At 30.8% G+C, this 26,089-nt stretch overlaps 1 protein-coding gene across 3 annotated transcripts in view; it reads right to left on the minus strand.

The window, feature by feature from the left end:
* Positions 1 to 26,089, minus strand: part of ABCA5 (ATP binding cassette subfamily A member 5) — a 113,098-nt gene that overhangs the window by 63,649 nt on the left and 23,360 nt on the right. For all 3 annotated transcript variants that reach the window (XM_031965711.1, XM_031965712.1, XM_031965714.1), the window contains 9 exons: positions 23,750 to 23,954; positions 20,668 to 20,829; positions 19,499 to 19,587; positions 10,821 to 11,050; positions 8,068 to 8,209; positions 7,307 to 7,495; positions 6,379 to 6,526; positions 5,730 to 5,898; positions 908 to 966 (listed from right to left, as the gene is read on the minus strand). In XM_031965711.1, the coding sequence (XP_031821571.1) occupies positions 908 to 966; positions 5,730 to 5,898; positions 6,379 to 6,526; positions 7,307 to 7,495; positions 8,068 to 8,209; positions 10,821 to 11,050; positions 19,499 to 19,587; positions 20,668 to 20,829; positions 23,750 to 23,954 (1,393 nt within the window). The remainder of the gene's footprint in view (positions 1 to 907; positions 967 to 5,729; positions 5,899 to 6,378; positions 6,527 to 7,306; positions 7,496 to 8,067; positions 8,210 to 10,820; positions 11,051 to 19,498; positions 19,588 to 20,667; positions 20,830 to 23,749; positions 23,955 to 26,089) is intronic.

Consider the following 26,089-nt stretch of genomic DNA (forward strand, 5'->3'; position numbering starts at 1 on the left):
TGACGAAAGAAAAAAGACTAAGCTGTTCACTCCCTTCAATCCAGTGATCCTACTACTGGGCACATACTCTAAAGAGGTTAAAAAAATAAATAAATAAATAAATGTCCAATAAAGACTTACATATTTATTATCCAATATATTTTGAGGAGTACTTTTATATGACAACAAGAAACTTAAAACAAAGTGGGTACCTACTTATTAGTGGGTGGCTAAGCTGTGGTACAGCAATATAACCATATTATTATGCAATTATTAAAAAATCACAATCAAGGGGAATTCAAAGAAACTTGAGGCAAGTGGAAGAGGAGATAGAGCCCTGGACCTTCAGTTAGACCTAAATTGAAATCCAGTTTGTAACTTATCAGATATAAATCACTAAGCAAACTACTCACCTGCTATCTGCTTCAGTTTCCGCAACTGTAAAATGGGGATAGTACTTACCTCCCAGAGTTGTTATAAGAATAAAGTCAGATAATATTTGAAAAGCTCTTTGCAAACATTATAGCACTATAAAAGTGCTATCATAATAAAGATAATGATCTGATGTTGAAATTAATACAGCAAAACCAGAAAAACAATATGCACAATGACTACAACACCATAAGTTAAAAGATCACTAAAGAAAAGCCAATCTCTGAGCAATATAAAAACCAATAATGGTTTTAGCGACCAAATAATGAAACATATCTTACTTCCCTCAGAGGAGGCAAGAAACTAAAAGACAGAATGTGATAGATACCATCTGACAGTCATGGGGTATTGTTACAAAGGAGGATTTAATACTTTCAGAAATGATCATGATATAAAAACTAAAGGCATCATTAAAATTTTATTTTAAAAATATTCATAAGATTTTTAAACTATTTCTTCTTAAATTCAATGTACATTAAATGAGAAAATCACATACTTCTTAGTGCCTCCACAGTTTCACTTTTCTTTCTGAATGTTTTTTGAATGCCACTGATTCTGGAAGACATTTTAGTGAAAAGAGAACAGAAATTGAGAAAACACAATAACATACTATCATTTTGCATCAAACATTGATAAATACATAATAAACTAATTTAATAAACCACCAAAAATTGAATTTTTTTATAAATTGCAAAGGAAAGCATTCTCTTCCATTCTTAAAATCTGAAGATGTTCTTCTGAAACTCTAAAAATAGCATATTTCTTATCAACAGTATATCATTATTTTAGTATATACTATATATGTATATACGTGTGTATATATATATATAAATATATATATATATCATTAGTCATTTTGCTCCAGTTTCAGTCCTCTCAAAAAAAAATTCAATGATTTAATATACAATTCAAACTGCTAACAGTAAAAAAGTCAGACAATATTAAATATATTTTCTTCCTCATAAAATTTTTTTTCATCAAGAATATCTCCATGTTTGATTGTAAAAATTATGCATCAGTGACCAGAAGACAAGCTGTATAGTTAAAAACCCTGCACTATTGTATGTTCAGTTGTCTGAGAGAGATTTAGTTTAATATGTTTAATTTTAGTAACCTAAGGCTCAGAGAAGGCAATATCAGACCCACAGGTATTAATGAAAGAACTGAGATTCCTTTATTTAAAGAACTGTTAATGGCCTTTTAAAAAAATCATTATAAATTGAATGTGGAATAGCTAAGTAAATTGTGTTACATGAATATAATAGACTCTAACAATACCATAGGAAATCATGACTGAACAGTTTAGGAGCATGGGAAGACTTAGTAAAGTGAAGCAGAGAACCATGAAGTATAACTAATAAAACAATATACATGCTGACTATAACAATAACAACAGAAAAAAATTTAAAAATCAATAATGCATAATTATGACCAAGCTTGGTTCTAGAAATTAGTTGAGGAAATACAACTCCAACCCTCTTCTTTGTAGGAGATGGGGCATATGGAATATTGTTTATACTAAGACTTAAGTTTACCTGAACTTTTTTCCTTTTTTTTTATTATTTATAACTATAGATGGTTGCTAGGTAATGGAATCAGAAATAAGGAGAATCTTATTTGGAAATAAAGATTATTTTTAAAACATAGTATAGCAGTAACATTTTAAAAGTAAAAATCATATAAAATCAAGGGTTCCATATAACTGGAGATGGGAAAATGTGGTACAATTCTGAAATGAGGGAAGAAAATAAATTACTGATTAGTAAACCTCTCATTTTATTCATGGAAAAATTCTAAAATACAATACATTACTAAAGGCGTGGTTTTGGTCATTCTTAAATGGAAACAATGATAATTAGCAGTACTGAAAAGTCAATTTGAGTTCCCAGGAACTGTCTGCTGGGATGTTTCACAAATTCAAGGCACTGCGATATACAAAGTACTAAACACGAAAGTAATGAGTGAATATTAATCTTTAATTATACCTAAAATATGCTTTAGAGAAGAGACACTGGTTTAGGAGAGCTACACAGAGTAAGGTAGATCTCACTGGCTAAATAGAGAACCCATCTAAGTACAGGCGGGGGCAGTTCAATTTGACAATTTCTAAAGGGCTGAGTCATTCAGAAAAGAGGGAAAAATTAAGAGTTAAGTCTAGTTCCTTGTAAGTGTGTGTAGAAGAGAACTTCAAAAAATTCAATTGTGTAATTTCTCTTTCAATTGCTATTTTAAACCTCCTTTTATTTCTAGGTAACTGGGGCCAAGAACAATGTCTGTATGCCTTCTTCCACAGTCCAAACAGCACAAGAGAGAAGCCAGTTAAAAAGCAATGGTATTAGAGGTAGACAGGACAGACAATAAAAGACTTGTGGTATTACAGAGAAACCCTTTTACAATAAAATTGTATCTTGAGACTTTGAATTTTCTATGGTCCTTAAAATTACAAAGCTCACTTAAATTTCAGATAGGGAATAAGACCTTCTCTTCAGTCCTTCCCCCATGACTTCTTTTTGGCTGATAAGTCAAAAGCAAGTAAAATTTTAGAGTTCAATTAATTTGATTTTTAAAATATATTCACTGAGATTTCAATTATATTAATATGTTCAAAAGTACCCCAAAATAAGATATAGGATTACTTTAGATACCATGCAGAGAAAAAAAAAAGAATGAATGAAATGATAAAAAATAATATTTATTCTGCTTGTTCTTTTCAGTTCTGCAAAAGCTTCAGTCTGTTTATTTCTATCTACATAGCTTCAAAGTTTTAGTGAGTGAACCTGCAAGACATCTCTTACTCTAAATTATTTGATTTTCTGTTATGTAAACCAAAGAAAAATGATTCCCTAAAGAAAACTTATGAGCAAAAATATTTTTTGTTTAAAATAAATAGGCCAAATTTTAAATAAAGATTTGAAAAAATATTCAATCTCACAAATAAAGAAATGCAATTTTTTGAACTGTGAGGTTTTTATACATCAATAATTGCTTGTTGATTTGGCCAACAAAACTCTGTGGTGTCAAAATTATGGTAAAAGAAATATACTTATACAGATGATTTTAAAATATATCCTTTTGACTCTGATAATATATACAAATGCAAACAATTACAAAAATGAGTCCTTAATATTAGCTATCCTTTCCCATTTTGTTACCATCTGCAAATCCATTAAGAATTGCCTCTATTCTTTTATTCAAGTCATTGATAAAATGCTAAATATCACAAGGCAAAACACAGATTTCTGGAAAAAATCAACTAAAGACTTATTTGTAGTAAACATCATTTACATTAATAATTACTCTTTGGGTCCAATTATTCAACTACTTCCAAAATCACATAACTAAGCTATCATGTAACTCACATGATTCTATTTTGCATCACAGAATTCAAGATTATTAAATGCAATACTAAAGTTTAGTTTTTCTAGATGTTCATTACAATCTCATTATTACAATATCCTAGAATTTTGCCAAGAATTCAAGATAAATCCACTGGCCTTTATTTCTAAGACTATTCTTTTTGTGGAAAATGAAGTTTTTTCCTTCTCTAAGCACTTTAGTATCTCTTCCATTTTTCAAAGATGTTTCAGCGATCACTGACAATGGCCCAACAGTCACAACTTCAATCAACCGATAAGCACTTGTCAAGTACCTATTATGTACTCTGTGCTAGTCACTGGGGTTACAAAAATAAATAAAGAAAAAGAAAGATTTTACATTCTAATAAATACATGTAAGTATATGCTGAATAAATATAATATAAATTCAAGATAGGAAAGGAGCTACTAATGAAGTGGAAAAGCACCCCAGATGGGACCGTGAGAAACATAATCTTGAATCTTTGTAGTTAGAAGTTTATTACTAGTTCTTCACACCCTAATGCAAATGGAATTTTTACACCCCCAGATGTGCTGTCCTAAAAACCTAAGACCTTGACAACTTGATAAACATAAAGAAATACTGTCTTATTGCTATCTGGGAATGTCACCCTTAGAGTGATAACCTTTGTCTAGAACAGAAATTCCTTTTATTATGACAAATGTATCAAGAAACATTTTGATGTCTCTCTTTTCTTTCTATAAATATGTGGCCCTGAGACCACTCATTACTGACCCCTCCTGTCCTGGTGCCAGGAGATCAGTCCTAGCCAGTAATAAATGCTCTTAAAAATTATTTTAGCTGTCTTGTATTTTCTCTTGCGTGGACACTTCACTAGCAGTTAGGAAGATAATATAATAAAAAATAATATTTAAAGTACATCTTCAAGAAAGAGAGGGATTCTGTGATGGAGAGGTTAGGATGGCACTTATTCTAGGCATATGAGATGGGCAGTACAAAGACAGAAGATAGGATATGGAGTATCATGTGAGAGAAACAGAGATGATTACTATTTCTGAATCACTGAAAAGTGCCTAAAGGGTGAATAATATCCATTGAAGCTGGAAAAATAGATTAGAAACAGATTTCTCTTTCACATAACTGCAAAAGAGAGTCTGATGAAAATTTGGCTGTGACTATTCAACCAATTCCAATGTCTTCCTATTGCCTCTTCATTAAAAGACCAACTCTCGTGGCTGGTGTTTTTAAATCCAGTGCAACTGGAATGGAGAAAAACTTGAAGCAGAGAGACTTATTAGGAAACCAAGGTAATATTCTAGGCAGATATAATGAAGGTTTGACATACATGGTAAGCTGAAGGAATAAAGAGAAGAGGTTAGAAATGAAAGATGTGCTGGTACAAATGAAGAGATTTGGTAACAACTTGAATACACAAGGTGAGGAAGTACAAAAAGATAATAAACCTAAATTTATGAATGGAGTTGAGGGAAAAATAATGTGTTTTGTTTTAGACATGCAGAATCTAAATGTCTCAGAGATATCCAGTTTAAAACATCGAATAGGAAGCTGGTGATGTGAAATTTAAGTTCAAGGGACAGTTTAGACAATGATTTCAATTCATCAAGGACAGTTCAGTGCTGCCTAATTATCTCTTTATTCATCTAGGGTCTCAGCTTCCTACTAGCTAGCTTAGTCCTGTCTTTTACAAATCCAAAATAAATCTACTTGGCAAAGAAAACAAGTAAAAGAAGACTAAATCACCTCTGCCCTTTCTCAATCATCAGTTAACATTTTCCACTCTATTCAGAGCAATAATTTTTATTTCAGTATTACTCTTCTCTATCTATACTCTTCTAGAGAAATTCTCTAAATTTCAAAACGTATCTTCAGACTTTCCTAACTTTTCTCACTAGCATCAACTCATTCTCTCTTGTAGTACTTTGATTTCCGTCTAAATTGTAAATGAGTAAAATTATTCATACCTAATAGCTTCTTTTCCTAGAAATTCTGAAGAAACAGGTTCAATAATCTCACTAAAACCAGGATTTCCATTAATATTGCTCTCAGATAGCTCTTTATAATTTCTCTTGTTCTTTGACCAATATGAAGGCTTCAAAAAATATAAAGATGATCTTCGTAGTCCAAATTCACCTGAAAAGAAAAAAACAAACAAACAATTCTTCCAAGACATATTACAATTAGTGTGAATCACAGATAATGGCAGCCATGTGAAACTTAAAACAACTTAGAACCTAAAACCCTAAAACCTAAAATTCAAAGCAAAGATAAAATATTCAGTGGAATTTCAAAAGTCTGTTTTCTTTTTAATCTAGTTTACAAGTAATATATACACTTGTTTTATCTGCTGGAAAAGTGTTTAAAAGCCTAAATTATTCTATCTTTGACATAATCTGTTATTTTAAGTGACTCATGCATAAAAATAAAAACTTAAATCAATAGAATGACTATTCTAATTCTATTCTAAAAGGGGGCTCTTGTCTTAAAAAAAAAAAGCTTTGTTTTAAAACACACACACACACACACATATATATATACACACACACATACACAAACATACACATACATATATATATATTCTAAAGCTGTCTTTATTATCTATAACCTACATACCTGGAATGACTTGATCAAGATAAACAGCTAAGAGGATGTAAAATACACTATTGAGTATCAGCATTATAATGGCAATGATAAGAGGATAAGGACCTTTGATCAAGTTGGAAAACAAAGCACCTTCATCTAAATCTTCTAGATACATGACCTGAAAAGAATTAAATTGAATTTTAAGATCATTTTAAAATAAATACATAGTAAGAAACTTCAAAACTTTCAGAGTAAACATTTCTCTAAGGGAAAAAAAAAAAAGAAAAGAATCATTAGAGAGGGAAATACTGAATATTAAAGTGGTTTAATGGAGGCGATCTATTAGAGAAGGAAGACAACCTCTTTATCAGAGATTGGAGCATTGATTCTTTATCAGGACTACAAGCTTAATTTTAACATTTGTCTGTGTAAAAATATAACCCCATTTTAAAACAATCTGATATATTTTTAAAATCTGTATTCTTAAAAATTGTCAAAGTTTTAACTACAACATCTAAAATAAAATCTGAAAAAAAAAAAATTTAAGTCACCACTACAGCAATGATAATCTACACTTTATAAAAGAAAATAATATTCCTGACAGAAATAAAAGAATTAGCTCTTGTTTTTTTTTCCAGTAAAGATTATATTATGCAAAGAGGATAAAAGAGGCTCTCACTCTTGTTTTTCTATTTGTATCGCTAACATTAGCACAACGCTTTGCACATAATAAACTCATAAATGCTTTAATAAGACATTCAAATAAGGTAGGGTTTAATAAATTATGGAAAACTATAAGAATAAATTAAGTCATAAATAATATGTATCTTGAATCATTACTTTTTCATATTCAAAAATTTAGCATTTGCAACAAATCAAAACTTTTCAAGTGTTATATAAAACTTCTCTTGAGATATGAAAAGAGAAGATTCAACAAAAATACAGTTAATTTACTCACCTGTGCAATACCAATTAAAAATGTACACTGACAGAAGGGGCTAAAGAGCCATACTAAAGATTTAGGGAAATCCTCCAGCAAAACAATCAAAAGGCCCACAAATCCAAATGCCACTGTGGCTAAAAATTCAACTATTCCCACGTGTTTTGATTTTTTAAAAAGGGGTGTAAGCATTAAGGCAAAGAAAACCTAAAAAAAAATTAAAGTTAACAAATTAATTTTAATTAAAAATTATCATCTAAAATAAAATCAATATTAAAACATTTTAATTTTCACAGACCATCTTATGCACAATAAATGCTAAGAAACTTACAGACTAAAAATATTAAAAGCTACATAAGAGATTTGAAAGTGTATCCATGTTCTTTATTCATATAGATGTATATGTATGAGGGGATCTGTAACTATTTACTAAATATTTACTTTGCAAGAATTTTGAGAAATACCAAATAATTGTTTTCAAGCTATAGCATATTTTTATATGGTTTCAGCAAAAAGTGACCAAGCAATAAATTCAGAAACTGATATATCTTCAATACCAGGAATATCTTCAAGTTAGTATTTAATGGAATAAAAATACGTACATAATTAACTGAGGAAAGAGAGGAGAGTTTGGAACTCTCATTTCATCAATGTAGGGAACACATTATGGAAACTTCTTCCGCCAATGTGGATGGACAATTAGAGGCTAGATGACTTCCTAACTGACCCCAAACTAGCTCTCTTTCAACTAATCCATAATTTTAAAGTTAAATACTTACTGAAGATAATCCATACAGGAAAAAAAGAAGAAATATCACAAAACAGCTACTTTGAGGAAATAATGAAGAAGCTGTTGCAATGACTGCCATGAGAAGGGACATAATAAAAATCAAACTTGTATATAAAAGGACCCAAGAAAGCCTAAAAGAGAAAATACAAATACATTTAGACCTAGTATACAGGTCAGGAATCATAAGAATCCATACTATCAAACTATTTTAGAATCTTAATTATTTTCAAAAGATATTTAAACAATTTATTCAGTTACATGTAAAAACCATCACTGTGTTAAAATTTGTACAGGTCATAAACAACACAGCTGTGATATTAAAATTAGAAATTTTGTTAAATATGAAAATAAAATATTTTCTTTCAATGAGGTAAATCCAGCTATTATTATCTTTACAAATTGTAAAGAGTTATAAAAATGCCAGCTAATAATATTTTTAAGTGATAGCAACTGATGGTAAAGGGCTATTCTAAAGAGCAACATAACACAGAATTGCAATCAAATTGTCATAAAATATAAAATAATAAAGTCAGCGGCAGCTAGTTAGTGTAGTGGATAGAGCACCAGCCCTGAAGTCAGGAGGACCTGAGCTCAAATTTGGCCTCAGACACTCAGACACTTCCTGCTGTGTGACCCTGGGCAAGGTACTTAACCCTGATTGCCTTAGCAAATAATAATAATGAAAATAAAGTCAGTGTGACACTGTTCTCTAGGACATGTGGCAAAAGTCAAACTTATGAATTTAAAGATTGTGTGTAGAAACCCTCCATTATCAAAGCATTTGGGAACACCATAATGTCTACTGCAAAATTAGCCAAATCCAACCTCAGTTGTATAAAACTCACAGTCGAGTGGAAAAGCTGAATTATTTAGTATGTTTTTTAAATTTTTACATTCTGTCAATTTACTACTAATTTACAATTTGTTTTTGGGATGTCTAATACTATGATTTTTCAGGAAGGAAAAAAGGTTACAAGATCAAGTGACTTGCTTAAATCTAAGTGTTACGAGAAGTTTTTAAAAACAACAACAAATAAAAATAATATAATAAAGGTAATTTTCAAATTCCAGTAGACTAAAAACGTTTTTCAAAATTCCCCCCAAAATAATGAGATAAAAAATAGAGAACATGAGTATTTATGACAGATACTCTTTTTATAAAACAGATATAAAGCTAGCTTCTGTGTAACTGAAGGTTTATAAATTATGGTCTAATGACAATTTGTTTATTTACACTTTTTCTTCCACACAAAATGCCTATTACACACTAGAAAAATCAGGTTCAATATAATTCATCAGAATTTTAAATTAGCATGTTCATATTATAATTTTTATGATTTTTACATTAAATATACAAGTCTCTTGATTAATCACTGTAAAGACACTGACCTACCAAAATTAAATAGAAATTTCACTAAATTGAATTTGCGATTATGGATCAAATAAGAACAAAAATTCTTTATGTGCTTTCTTGTAATATTTGCATTTACTACATTTTAATTCCTCAGTGTTACTCTGAATACCTGGGAAGAAAATTCCATATTCTTCTATACAATGAAAACTATTTTTAAAGCATATAAATCATGGTATTTGGGAAATAATTAATTAATTAATTGCTTTCTAGATTCTCAAGAATTAAATTTCTGATTTAAAATTTTTCTATAGATTAGAAAGTATACAATGAAAATGAATTTAGCATTATCAGCTCAATTAATTATATAAAAGTTATCCTGGTCTTAAGTTCCATGATGACAAAGTGAGCAAATACTAAAACTAAAACAATATTGATAGCAAAAAATCAGCCTTTGATTTACATTTATAAATTATCAATCACCAACTATAAGAGAGCAGTTAAGTATATATACTGTATACCAAACATCCCAAAAATGTTTGTCATTCTTCTATTTTTACTCATCTTTAAACACAGTTGTACCCAACCAGTAAATCCATAAGAACAATATAGAGGGGGAGAGAGATGAGAAAGAAAGAAGGGGAGAGAGAAAGAGAGGAAGCAAAAGTACATACCCAGGCTGAGCCAATGGAACAATCATCTAGCAGAGATGCTATGCAATATTAAAGACAATGCAGGGACATTACAAAAAGAGGACAATTTGCCTTAGCCACATTTATTCCCTATTTCTACAGAATGAATATACTAGCAGACAGGATCATATTATTCTGTGTTAGTAAAAAACTAAACTTAGAATCCTGAATATTTGGGTTGAAATCTCACTTTTGACATTTCTTAGGTATTTGATCATGGGTACCATTTAACCTAAGTCTAAGTTGCATCATCTGTAAAATGAGTAAGTTGTATGAAATGGCTTTATCAGATCCTTTCCAATGTAAATATATTCATATATTCTAAGAAATGAGGAAATTTACCATTTTAAAATTTAAAGTTAGTGTACACTGCTATGATCAGTCATTCTCATTGCCATTTATCTATAATTCATAGTTCTTTCACAATGTATCATCTGCATCACACAAAATTTGGAGGAAAAAATGGAGATTAACAAATTCATCTTCTATATCATGTCACCTTACCAGAAATATAAATGAAATAAATGTATTTTTTATTAATGACACAAAAACAATTGTCTGAATCTGATTTGATATTATCAAGTTAATCTCTAATACTGAAGAAACAAGCATGAAAAAGTAAAGTTAAACAAATTAGCATTTAAAATTAATAATAATTTATAAATGTTATTACAATACAAAACATTAAAAAAAACATACCAAAAAGCAGTATCATGAAGCCCCACTATCTTTAAAAACTCTTTCAACTTTTTTTCTTTTTCAGCCACAATATGAATTGCCAAAAAGTATCCAAAAGGGGAAAAAGCTATAACTAGGTAAATTAAAATTACTCCTCGAGGAAAGTTATCTATTTCTATAACAGCAGTTTCTCCCATGACAACTGCTTTAGTAGACTCCAATTCATCCCAGGCTGAATAATTGGTCTTTATCTATAAAAGAAAATAAAATTGTCTTTTAGTCAATTTGGTTTCTAATAGATGTCCCTAAAAAAAATAAAGAAAAAAACTGTAAAATGATTAGCTAATTAAGAACTTCAACAAACTTAGACCACATAAGTGAATTAAATAAAATGAATAACCCTGATGTCGTTCTACCAATTAAAAAAAAATTTCCTAAGAATCATCTGGCCTTACACTGAAATATAAAATTAGAATTGGCGGAAACAATTTTTTTCCTTTTCCTAGATGGCAAGTAATCCAATATATGTTAAACATGTTTTAAAAAATGTTAAATCCAATATATGTATCTTTATACAATTATCATGCAGCACAATAAAAATCAGATCAAAAAGGGAAAAAATGATTAAAAAACCAAAAATCAAGGAACTGACAACAAAAAAGAGTGAAAATATTATGTTGTGATCCACACTCAGTTCCCACAGTCCTCACTCTGGATGTAGATGGAACTCTTCATCCCAAGATCATTGGAAGTGGCCTCAATAATCTCAATGTTGAAAAGAGCCACATCCATCAGAACTGATCATCGTATAATCTTCTTGTTGCCATGTACAATGATCTCCTGATTCTGCTCATTTTACTTAATATCAATTCTTTTTAAGTCTCTCCAAGACTCTCTGAAATCATCCTGCTGATTGTTTCTTATAGAACACTTATAAAGATATACATAACTTATTCAGCTATTCTCCAATTGATGGGCATCCACTCAGTTTCCAGTTTCTTGCCACTATGAAAAGGGCTGCCACAAACATTTTTGCACAAGTGGGTCCCTTTCCTCCTTTAGGATCTCTTTGGGATACAGGCCCAGTAGAAACACTGCTGGATCAAAAGTATGCACTTTTTGATAGCCCATTGGGCATTGTTCCAAAATGGTTGGATCAGTTCACAATTCCACAATATATTAGTATCCCAGTTTTCCCATATCCCCCTCCAACAATCATCTTTTCCTGTCATCTTAGCCAATCTGAGAGATATAAAGTGATACCTCAGAGTTCTTATAATTTGTGTTTCTCTAATCAACAGTGATTTATAGCACCTTTTCATATGACTAGAAATGGTTTCAATTTATTCAACTGAAAATTGTCTGTTTATATCCTTTAACTATCAATTAGAGAATGGCTTGAATTCTTATAAATTTGAGTCAATTCTCTATTTTAGAAATAAGGCTTTTATCAGAATTCTTGAATATAAAAATGCTTTCCCAGTTTATTGCTTATTTCCCTTCTAATCTTGTCTGCATTGGTTTTGCTTCTACAAAAACTTTTTAATTTAATATAATCAAAATTGTCTATTTTGTGTTCAATAATGTATTCCAATTCTTCTTTGACCACAAATTCCTTCCTTCCTCCAGAAATCTGAGAAGTAAACTATCTTTTGTTCTTCTAATATGCTTATAGTAATACTCTTTATGTCTAAATCATGAACCCATTTCGACCTTATTTTGGTATAGGCTGTTAGGTGTAGGTCAATGCTTAGCTTCTGCCATACCAGTTTCCAATTTTCTCAGCAGTTTTTGTCAAATATTGAGTTCTTATCCCAAAATCTGGGGTCTCTGGGTTTGTCAAAAACTGGATTACTATAGTCATTGACTATTTTGTCTTATGAACCTAACCTATTACATTAATTAATTACTCTATTTCTTAGTCAGTACACCAAATGGTTTTGATGACCACTGCTTGTTTCATAATATAGTTTCAGATCTGGTACAGCTAGGCCACCTTCATTTGCATTTCTCTTCATTAATTCTCTTGAAGTTTTTGACCTTTTGTTCCTCCAGATGAACTTTGCTATTTTTTCTAGATCTGTAAAATAATTTCTTGGGAGTTTCATTGATATGGCACTGAATAAATAGATTGTTTAGATAGTATTGTCATTTTTATTATATTCACTTGGCCTGCCCAGGAGCATTTGATATTTTTCTAATTGTTTAGATCTGACTTTATGTGGAAAGTTTTGTAATTGTGTTCATATAGGTTCTGACTTTGCCTTGGCCAAAAGACTCCCGAATCTTTTATATTATTGACAATATCAAATAATTTATATTATTTTAAATGGAATTTCTCTTTGTATCTCTTGCTGCTGGACTTTGTTGTTAATATATAAAAATGCTGATGATTTATGTGTATTTTGTATCCTGCAACTTTGCTAAAAATATGAGTTGCTTCTAGTAGTTTTTTAGTTGATTCTTTAGGGTTCTCTAAACATACCATCATATCATTTGCAAAGAGTGATAATTTGGTTTCCTCATTACCTAATCTAATTCCTTTAATCTCTTTTTCTTCTCTGTCAAAGCTGACATTTCTAATACAATATTGAATAGTAATGATGATAGTGGACAACCACCTTTCACTCCTTTTCTTATTGGGAAGGGTTCTACTTTGTCCCCATTATAGATGATGCTTGCTGATTATTTTAAATAGATACTATTGATCATTTTAAGGAAAATTCCATTCATTCCTATACTCTCTATTGTTTTGAATAGGAATGGGTGTTAGATTTTGGGATGCTTTTTCTGCATCTATTGAGATAATCATATGATTTTTGTTAAGTTGGTTATTGATATAGTCAGGTATGCTAATAGTTTTCCTAATATTGAAACAACCCTACATTCCTGATATAAATCCTACTTGGTCATGGTGTATTATCCTAGGGATGACATTCTGTAATCTCTTTACTGATATTTTATTTAAGATTTTTGCATCAATATTCACTAGGGAAATTGGACTATAATTTTCTTTCTCTTTTTTGATCCTACCTGGTTTAAGCATCAGCATCATATCTGTGTCATAAAAGGAATTTGGTAGGACTCCTTCTTTCCCTACTTTCCCTATTTTTTCAAATAGTTTGGAAGAATTCCAAAAGGATCTTAAAAGAGAAGAAAAATGGATAAAGGAAATGAAAAATTTTGGAATTTTTCCTTTGGAAAAAGAAACATTAAAATTATATCTCGTGAAGAGGCAAAAAAAAGACCTATTACAATTGAGAAAAAGAAGGGAGGGGGATAAACATTATGTAAATCTTACTCTCATTAGATTTGGCTCAAAGAGAAAATTTCAGACACATTTAGCTTCATAGAGGGAAGTAGGAGGGAAAAGAGGAAAGAAAAGGGGGAGGCTAAGATCTTCTATTTCTAAGAAGTAAAAGGGGAAAGGGATGAGAAAGGGCAAAGGGTTATAAAAGGAGAGAGCTGTTTGAGGGAGGAAATGATCAGAAGCAAAATACTGGGGGTAAGGGAAAAGGGGAAAGGAAAGAGAAAAATATAACTGAAAAAAAATGGCAGGAAATACAGAGTTAGTAATTTTAACTGTGAATGTGAATGGGAATGGGAATGGGATGAATTCTCCTAAAATGGAAGCATATAGCAGAATGGATTAAAAGTCAGAACTCCTACAATTTGTTGTGTATCAGAAACACATTTAAAGCAGAATGATAACCTTTAGAGAAAAGGGAAAAGGTTGAAGCAGAATCTATCATATGCTTCAGTTGAAGTTTAAAAAAAAAAAAAAGCAGGGGTAGTGATCCTGATCTCAGATAAAGCAAAAGCAAAAATAGATCTAATCAAAAGAGATAAGGAAGGAACTACATCCTACTGAAAGGTACCATAGATAATGAAGTAATAGCAATACTAAATATATGTGCACCAAGTAGTATAACACCCAAATTCCTAGTGGAGAAATTAAGAGAAGTACAAGAAGAATTAGACAGCAAAACTGTTCTAGTGAGGGATTTCAACTTTGTTCTCTCAGAACTAGATAAATGGAACCACAAAATTAAAAAAAAAAAAAAAGAAGTAAAGGAGGTAAATAGAATTCTAGAAAAGTTAGATATGATAGATATTTGGAGAAAACTGAATGGAGACAGATTGGAATATACTTTTTTCTTGACAATACAGTGACTTATTCAAAAACTGACCATGTAGTAGGGCATAAAAACTTCAAAATCAAATGCAGAAAGACAGAAATAGTAAATGCATATTTTTCAGATCATGATGCAATAAAAATTATATGCAATAAAAGTCCAGGGGAACTCTCAGACCTGTGGAAGGGGAAGGACTTTATGACCAAAGCAGAACTAGAGATCATTACTGATCACAAAATAGAAAATTTCGATTATACCAAACTGAAAAGTTTTTGTACAAACAAAACTAATGCAGACAAGATTAGAAGGGAAGCAATAAACTGGGAAAATATTTTTACAGCCAAAGGTTCTGATAAAGGCCTTATTTCCAAAATATATAGAGAATTAACTCTAATTTATAAAAAATCAAGCCATTCTCCAATTGAAAAATGGTCAAAGGATATGAACAGACAATTCTCAGATGAAGAAATTGAAACTATTTCTAGTCATATGAAAAGATGCTCCAAGTCATTATTAATCAGAGAAATGCAAATTAAGACAACTCTAAGATACCACTACACACCTGTCAGATTGGCTAAGATGACAGGAAAAAATAATGATGATTGTTGGAGGGGATGTGGGAAAACTGGGACATTGATGCATTGTTGGTGGAGTTGTGAACGAATCCAACCATTTTGGAGAGTAGTTTGGAACTATGCTCAATAAGTTATCAAGCTGTGCATACCCTTTGATCCAGCAGTGTTACTACTGGGCTTATATCCCAAAGAGATTATAAAGAAGGGAAAGGGACCTGTATGTACATGAATGTTTGTGGCAGCCCTCTTTGTAGTGGCTAGAAACTGGAAACTGAATGGATGTCCATCAGTTGGAGAATGGCTGAATAAATTGTGGTATATGAATATTATGGAATATTACTGTTCTGTAAGAAATGACCAACAGGATGATTTCAGAAAGGCCTGGAGAGACTTACACGAACTGATGCTGAGTGAAATGAGCAGGGACCAGGAGATCATTATATACTTCAACAACAATACTATATGATGACCAGTTCTGATGGACCTGGCCATCCTCAGCAACGAGATCAACCAAATCATTTCCAATGGAGCAGTAATGAACTGAACCAGCTATGCCCAGAGAAAGAACTCTGGGAGATGACTAAAAACCATTACATTGAATTCCCAATCCCTATATTTATGCCCACCTGCATTTTTGATTTCCTTCACAAGCTAATTATACAATATTTTAGAGTCTGATTCTTTTTGTACAGCAAAATAACATTTTGGTCATGTATACTTATTGTGTATCTAATTTATATTTTAATGTATTTAACATCTACTGGTGGATCCTGCCATCTGGGGGAGGGGGTGGGGGGTAAGAGGTGAAAAATTGGAACAAGAGGTTTGGCAATTGTTAATGCTGTAAAGTTACCCATGCATATAACCTGTAAATAAAAGGCTATTAAAAAAAAAAAAAGTCCAGGGGAAAACAGACCAAAAACTTGGAAACTAAATAATCATCAGATTAAGATGAATGAGTGGGTGAAACAATAAATCATAAACAATAATTTCATCAAAGAAAATGACAATAATGAGACAGCATACCTAAATTTATGGGATGCAGCTAAAGCTTTTCTTAGGTAAAGTTTTATATCTCTAGATGCATTACGTGCATAAAATAGAGAAAGAGAAGATCAGTGAATTGGGAATGCAACTAAAAAAGCTAGAAAAAAAATTTTAAATCCCTAATTAAATACCAAGTTTGAAATTTTGAAAATAAAAGGGGAGATTAACAAAATTGAAAGTAAGAAAACTATTAAATCAATAAACAAAACTAAGAATTGGTTTTATGAAAAATCCAACAAAATAGATAAACCTTTAGTTAATTTGATTAGAACAACGAAATTAGAAAATCAAATTGCTAGTATCAAAAATAAAAAGGGAGAACTTTTTACCAATGAAGAGGAAATTAGAGCAATAATTAGGAATTATTTTTCCCAACTATATGTCAATAAATCTGTCAGTCTGAATGAAATATATTTAGAAAACTATAGATTACCCAGATTAACAGAGGAGGAAATAAATTACTCAAATAGTCCAATTTTCAAAAAAAAGAAATTGTATAAGCTATTGGATTTACAAGTGAATTCTGCCAAACATTTAAAGAACAATTCCAATACTAGGCAAATTATTTGAAAAATAGGGCAAGAAGGAATGCTATCCAAATTCCTTTTATGACACAGATATGGTGCTGATGGGGACCAACTCATATCACCCTTTGGGGTTTCATCTGGAGACGATTTGCCTTTAGTGTCCTCAGAGTTTGAGGTCTGTTCCTCTCTTTCTCCATAAGAGCTATGTATGGTCAGAACTCTTTTTGCTTGTTTGCTCATTTTTTAAAGGCTGAGGTCTGCTCTTAGGGCAAAGGGTAGATTGTCCCAAGCATTCTCTACAGGTGACAGATGCTTTTCCCTGCCCTAGGCTGATCATACTGACTTCCTTCCTGTGCTAGGTAGGTTTGGCCAGATACTCCATTTTTCTTGGGTTCAGAGGCTCACTATTTACTTTTTGTATTTGCTTTGGATATCTCTCAGCTAGTTTGCTGATCTACTGGATTGTAACCAGGACAGAGTAGCCTAAGAGTCTCCCAGTAAATTCCCCAGCACAGGGATGTAGTCTGTTCTGAGGTTCTTCCAAAGTATTTTCTGCTGGAAATTTGTTACATTCCAAATATTTGTCACTCCAAAACCCATTCAGAGGTTTGACCTGATTTTGATCTGAGGGATACTGGGAAGAGCTCAAATAAAGATTCTATTCTCTGCCATCTTGGCCCGGCTCCCCTGTATAAATTATTGTTGTGGTTCTGTTCACTTCATTTTATGTCATCTTTTTTTTTTTTGAAACCATCTCTTATTTTTCCTTAGAGCACAGTTTTCCATTACATTCATATACCACAATTTGTTTATTCCCAAACTGACAAGTAGCCTCTTGCTTTCCTGTTCTTTACAACTACAAAAAAGTATTTTTGTACATATAGATCCTGTTCTACTTTCTTTTATCTCTTTGGGGTCTAGAATTAGTCGTATTATTGAGTCAAAAGACATAGAGTTTAGTACCTTTAGAGGAACAATTTCAAATTACTTTCCAGAATGGCTAGACTAACAGACAGTACCACCAACAGCATATTAATGTGTTTTCTCACAGTCTCTCCAATACCTGTAATTTTCATTTTTTGTCTACCTTGCCAATCTTATGGTTGGGAGGTGAAACTTCAATTATTTTCATCTGTATTTTTTTAATTATTAGTGACTTGGATAATTTTTTTCATATGCCTATTGAAAGGTGGGATTTCATCCAAAAATTATCTATTCATATCATTTGATTATTTATCTAGGAAATGACTTATTCTTAAAATTTGATTAATTCCCTCTGAGTTTTACCTGCTTCCCTTCTAATTTTCACTGCACTTAGCTTTGTTTGTCATAAAAACGTTTTCATTTTATATAAGCAAAATTGTCCATATTCTCTTCCATGATCTTCCTTTGGTCATGAACTCTTTCCCTAGTCACAGATTTGCTCCTTGAAATTATTTATAATGTCATCTTTTAAGTCAAGATTATGTTTTAATTGAAGTTTCTCTTGATAAATGCTGTGAAAAACCAGTCTTGTCATTTAACAGTCCTCAACACTCAATAACTAGTGTCTGCCAAATTGCTGTTAAACTGAATCTAAGAAATTCAAATTACAAAAAAATTCTTCAATTTTTGTTTCCATGAAATATTCTTTCAAGTAAAATCCTTGTTATATTTAATATACAAATATATTTAAACTTGATTATATTAAAAACAGTACTTTTTAACTTCAGTTTTTACAACTGAAATTACTGTTATGTAAAATCATATCAAATTTAAAGTCCCTAAAAGAAGGAGCCATCTCAAAATAAAGGAGCCATTTCAAAATAAAGCTTACTTATAGCCTGATTAAAATTACAAGGCAAAACACCAAAATGAGATTGAGAAAAATGAATAAAGTGAAGGGAAAAATAAAGACATGGAACATAGGTAAAAATACTGTTACTTAACACAAGATAAGTTCTGACCAGAGTCACCTCATTCTAGTCTATAAATCTCCATATTAAGGTTTTCTTGATATTTGGCATTCCATTATTATATGTATGTAAGTGTATTTGTGTAGAAATAAACACATACATACATACAGAAATGGATTCTTTGAAAAATACACATTTAATACTACTCTAAAGAACTATTTAAGCTAATAAAAATCATTTTAAAGAAAATAATACATATGGAACTTTAATATTATTTATAGAAATTATACCAAAAAATACATTGTTAAAATCCCCATAACAGAAATATAATTAAAATTAGATCTTCAAATTTTAAATGTTTGTATTATAAAACTTAACTTTTTACTTCTTACCTTATTCTAAATCCAACACAGCAACTAATATGATTAAAATTGTGTATTTTTTAACAAGTTAGCTGCTTTGCAAAGAATATAACAATTCATAAAACTTTATTTCCTATGGCTACTTTTTCACATTTACCTGTATAATTGCAGCATCAATGGAGGTTTGTAAAGCTATGAACCCTGAGTGCCAGTATAGAGCAGCCTCACATGACTTTGAACAACCAGCTATTAAGGAAACAAAAGGCATACACGATTTTGCAAAATGACATTAACACTCCTCTCTAAAGACAACATAAACAGGAATGATACATAAACTAATGGCATACGCTAATCATCAGAATGAATACATGCTATCAGTGAAAATCACAATTCAATTATACTTCATCCTTTGGTATTCTGTTCTCTGACTCTCATCAATCCATGGATAAATCCATGGCAAAGGTTTAGCTAATTCATACACTGGAGGCTTTCTTTTAGATTAGCCAACATCTTTGGGAATAAGTACAAGATTCATTTGGGCTGCCCTTCTATTATCCCTTGGTTCTTGCTATAAAGCCTAATTCACCTTCTCTAATAACATGGTTCCTTGACAATATTAATTTATTTCAGTTCTTGTAAGGCAATTCATATTTGGTAATATAATACAGTCTACTCACACACAGTTATGATTACTGAAACAATATATTTATCAACTTCTATCAGTGTGAGAAAACAAACTACTATTGTTCTAAAATATATAGCTTTTTGATCATTCAATTTATTTGTCTTGGTAAATATCTACATACAATAGGATATTAAAAGTCATATCAATTAGCACAAATAGAAGTAAAATTGAAAATGAAGTTATGCAAAAAAAGTAATTTTCTTTTATCAATTAAATTTGCCACAATCACTTATCAGCTTTAAAGCCCTACAAACAAAAGAACAAATTTCTGCTTTTGACAATGTATCGCTGAGCAAATAAACTTGGCTGACTCAATATCATGGGATTATGTATTTTGGGAGGCAAGGAGGCACCTTAAAAGTCATCTAGACCAATAACCATATTATATAAATGAGAAAACTTGAGATCTAAAGGTGAAATAATGATTTTAATTGGCAAAGAAAACGTGGGACTGCATATAGAAATATATCACAAATGTTTCCATACCATAATATACTAATAAGTATTAATATAGAATGTGTATACTAATAAATATTAATATAGAATGTTCAATATGGGTTACTTAATAATTTCAAACATGGATCAAAACCATAACAAAATTATTTGATACAACTCTCAAAAACTTGACTGGGGATACTTACCTCTGGAATTCATGTAGACAGAAGATACTGGGATCATATCAGGAAAAAACCGCAGTTCATAGGACATGAAGTCTTTGAAAACCACACCCACAAAACTGGTAGGCTTAGAAAGACTGGCTTCTTGCAATTCTCTCTCATTTGCATACTTTTCAGTAATTATGACTATAAAAATGTTATAAATATAGTTATCATTCACAAACTAGAATGAGTAAAACACAGAAGTCCAATGTTTACACATTTTAACAAATATTTATAAAACTTTGTTTTTAGTACTCCTTGAAATTAAGAAATTCCTAAAAATTCAAATAGCATAGCATTCTAATAAATTCTTAAATTTCTATAGTGCTTTTCTTCCAAAGGCATAAAAATGTCTAATAATAAATACTTCCAGTGATAAATCTAATTTCCCTTTTAGAGCTAGTGTTTTTTCATTCTTAACTGGAAGACAGAGGAGGGCTATTTATAATTGAAATATTGTTTCTTAAATTAAACATGAGAAGACTACAGACAATAGTGGAATTAAAAGAATGAAAAGCGATAAAATTCAATCTCAAAGCAGACCTAACTCTTTGAAAAATCAAGATTCTATATAGCTGCCAACACATAAGTTTCTACAGTAATCTTGATTAAATCATTGTACAAGTTAACAGCTGTACGGAAATTATTTGCAACAGAAATTACTGATGGTACCATTTAAACCCAATATTTCTTGCTCCACCATTAAAGAAAAATTATCTTAACTCCATTCAGGCTTCTTTTTTTCCAGCCCCAACATTTAAGATCTATCTTGATAGATTTATTTTCAAACATTTAATCTTCTTTTCTGAATTTTCTACACACCATTCACATTTCTCTAAGTTAGACACAACTTTTAAAAAGGTCTAAATAATGTTGAAAAAAATAAGGAAAATCCTCAAACTTGTAAATGTTTTACTTTCCCTCATACATATCCTAATTTGATGATTACATTTTAGTGAAAATGTCATGTAATTTACGTACAAACAGAAATAGTCATTCCTCCTAAAGAAGTTATCTTAGAACTTCATTTTTTTTTTTGTATTTCTTCTAGTTGTTCCAGAATCAGAGCTTTAGAATGGAAAAAAGATCTAGGTGATTTAGTCTAAGACTATTTTACAAATGAGGTGAATGAAGTCCAGAGAGGTGCTGTGACTTGTTCAAAATACTGATACAAGGATGGAAGCCCAAGTCATATGACTTTGAGTATACTGTCATTTTGCACTATACCACATGACCTTTTTTCATTTCTTGAGTTCCTCATGATTCTAATTATTGTGCTAATCTCCCACCTTTCCCAGCCCAGTATTCACACACTTTGTAAGCATTCTTTCATCATTTACATTTTTAATAAAAAAAAAAATTATTAGGCTCAGGGGGAAAAAACCTCTAATAAAATTAGGTAATTGTTTATTTTATTATGATTTTTCTCCTCCAAAAATAAAGAAATTCCTATTTTTATTAATTCAATTTCTAAGCTTTTTTTTAAACTTTAGATTGTTAATCTCTCCCTAGATTTTCTGATTTTCTTTTCTAGTGTTTATTTTTTTAATTTGTACACTTTATAGCTTTTTGTGTTTTTTTATTTGATAAATGATCTTTTCATTAGTCTGTTTTTCTACTTTTGCTGCATCTCAGAATTTCTGATCTATCTCATTGTTGTTACTATTTTTAATGAAATGATTTCTTTCTTTCTATTCTTTTACTTCCCATTTCTCTGAGATGAAATTATTCAATCTCCACCTAATTCTTAATGCTTTTTTTCAGGAGTTTTTTATCTAATATAATTTTACCGTTATGATAAAAGATGCAATTAATATTTTTTCTGTATTTGTTAGGTTTTACTATTATAATGCATGATAAATCTTTAAAAGTACCTTGAAAAGCTAATATATATATTTTATACACACATATATACATGTTTACATATATTCCTTTCTACTCTCATAATACGACCCAGAATTATATCACATCTAACTTTTTAAAAATTTTGTTTTTGTTTATTTTTTGATTAAATTTATCTACAACTGCAGTACCTAGTTACTACACTTTTACTCTCAATGTGTTTCTATTTCTCTAATATGTCTCTTTTTAAATTTATTTAGCTATTCCTTCTAAAAAATTAAAATTAATGATATTTAGGTACATACATGCTAAATACAGAAATTAATTCATTGTTTGTGGCACCTATCACCAGACTTAGGATTTGTCACTCTGTCATGAATATACTCTCCCTCTCATAGCCCAAACCTTTTCCCCTATTGCTGTTTCTTTCTTTTTCTTGGATGAGTTAAATATATTCCTATTTCAAAATTTCTTTGTTCTCTCTTCTGATCAGGTTAGATGAAAGTAAAGATCAAGTGATACCTCTTCCCTTCATTCTTTCCAATTTGCCATTTCAGTTGTCACTGATAATTTTCTGAATAAAAACTTTCATTAAGTTATGTAATCATAAAACATGATATGATTCATACTGCTCTGCCATATCAGTAATTCAAGAAAACAATAAGCCAGCCTCTGGCCAAAACTCAGCAACAACCAAAGACCTATATATCTGGCACTGCAGCTTCTCCAAAAGCATAATGCTTGTATCATTTCTCTGATCTCAAACTGAGAGTTAAATGGCTTTATTTTCTAAGCTACAGCGATAACTGCCATTTTTTGCTTTATATACTGTTACTAATTACTAATATTGAAAATATTTTTATCACTTTATATATTAAGGTATCACTAAATTAGAACACAAATATGAACTGCTAAATAGTTATTTCATGAATTGCTTATTTTATAAGAGGTATCAAGGCAAATATAATCAGAAAATATTAACTTAAATATTTTCTCTACTATTAAATATATCAGTCAGCAAAAATGTCAGTTTTGTTGAAATAACCAATAAGAGCCACTCAAACATTTAAATTATGCCATAATTATTATAAATCCACAAATTTCATTAAAGAAAAAAATATTTATCACATAAAGAATGCATTAACTCAGTATAATCAGCATATTAGTCATCTAAGAAACTACCACATGAAGCTGGAAAAATACATATATAGGCTCACAATACCATCAGGAAGATAATGAGAAGACACTATATTCATGATGTTTCTTGTAACATTAGTCACTGGAGCATATGCAATAATGAAGTCAGACAGGACAGATTTATCCAAAGGATCAAGTTCTGTATCAGGTACTTCTGCATACTTCTTATTTGGATGCATCATGCTTATTAATATTAACCAAAATAAAAAAAAAAGTGGAAAAATAATTTCCTGCAATTAAAAAGAAACAATCTGATTAAAATGTTAAAAAATATGAATACTCTGATATTATAAATCTTTGAATTAGCTACCTAAAGCAACTTTCTGAATATATTATATGGTCCTTCCTTTTCCTTCAATATCATAAAAATATTTTAAAATCTAAAGCCTTGGATAAATGAAGGCGATGCTTGAACTAATACCACTGTATCTAGTAACCATTACTGTACCTAAATATACTTAATGAAACAATAATAAATATAACTATGAAAATGTGTGTGTGTGTGTGTGTGTGTGTGTGTATAACTTACAAAGTTATGAGTACAACATAATCAGTCAACAACTATTATGTGTCTGGCACTGAAGAAACAAACAAACAAAAAAAAAAAAAACCACCTCTGCCTTAAAAAGTTTATATTCTATTGGGAATGACATCAAATACACAAAAGTATACACAAAAAGTATACAGTATACAATAAATACAAAGTAATACCAGGGGAAGACCGTATATAAGAAAACCAATTTGAAAGGTCCAATAGGCACTCTATGAAACAAAACAAGTTCTGGGGAGTCTGAGATTGGATATATAAATAAAGCATTATATGCAGAAATCATTGAACCCAACAGTTGGTCAGGTCAAAAAGAAAAATTACATAAAGGGAAGAAGTCAAAAGGAGAGAAATTTTTTTTAGAATATACACAATTGGGGAAGGCTGATGATTCAGTAAATGAGAAGGAATAGCGAAGCAAGTTGAAAAATTAAGAGACAGAGTAGTGTCATAAAAATAAACAAAGTTAAAAGCATACAAAAGAAAAGATTAAAAGCAACCATATCAAATGCTACAGAAATAACTAGAAGAATGAGGACTGAGAAAATGCCACTGGACATTACAATTAACATATCCTTTAAAACTCAGGAGAGAACAAAGAAAGTTTGAATAAAATACTGAGGACCACAATACAGAAACAATGAGAAAGGACTAAAAGCATTGCTTTATGCAGTGAAGGTCCAGTTAACATTAGAAACAAATTTATATGGAACTTAATCACCATGGATGCCATTTCTGCCAGGATTATTTTACCACACATGAGTAGAAGAAGAAAATGATGAAAATAATTCAGGATAAGGGTGTGGCAAGATATGATTGGTAATAGGTCAAAAGGGTAAATAATTTTTTTTCTTTTTTTTTTCTTTGGGGCAATTGGAGTTAAGTAACTTGCCCACCACTAGGTGCCCACACCTAGGAAGTGTTAAGTGTCAGAGATCAAATTTGAACTCAGGTCCTCCTGACTTCAGGGCTGGTGCTCTATCCACTGTACCATCTAGCTACCTCTAAGGAAAAGGAATTTAAGAGAAGACAATATAATTGTTTAACTATAAGGTTAAGATTAAGTTATGCCTCAGGAAAGTATTGAGAAATGGAAGGACTAAAGATCATGGCAAAATAGGTTTAGGAAAAGTGAGCTTATATTTTAAAATTAGGGAGACAAACCACTATGCTTTTCAGTGAAGAAAGATAATGCTGTTTTCTGGTAGCAATACAGCTGCCATGATCACAAAGACTGGGAAAATTGGTACTGGCACCAGCTAAGTCTTCAAGCACAAGTAGGGTTTTAAAGCTCAAAGCTACAGCTATGGAGGAAAAAGTGGACAATTCCATGAACAACTAAAATTTAAAAGGAAAAATAAGATTATAATACTGTTACTATTTGTACTGTGGAAAAAGTGGCTCAAATTATCTTCCCCAGATAAGTCCCTAAGACTGCTTCAGCAAGTTTCTTGAATCTGACAGCTGCCAGCAAGCCTCCTTACCTCCCTTGCCTTAATATCTTTTACCAATCCCATAAACTGACTTGTCTGTGTAACAATCTCCCATCTCAGAAACATTTTAAGACATGCTGAGTTTACTTTGTTCTACTTGTACCTGTTAGGTCAGTCTGCTGTAAATGATTTCTTGCAAACTGCAAGACTACCTGTTGCTTCTAGCATCCCTCTGCCCCTCTCCTCTCTCTTTCTTTCTTTCTTTCTTTTTTTTTTTTTTTTTTTTTGCCTCTTATCAATATTAAAAAAAGATTCAGCTGCTGAAGACAGAGAGAAAAGTTCTCCTCCCTACATAGCCCACTGGACAGATTTCTTTGAGTTAGTA

The sequence above is a fragment of the Sarcophilus harrisii genome, chromosome 4 (genome assembly GCF_902635505.1).
Source record: "Sarcophilus harrisii chromosome 4, mSarHar1.11, whole genome shotgun sequence".
Taxonomy (NCBI): domain Eukaryota; kingdom Metazoa; phylum Chordata; class Mammalia; order Dasyuromorphia; family Dasyuridae; genus Sarcophilus; species Sarcophilus harrisii.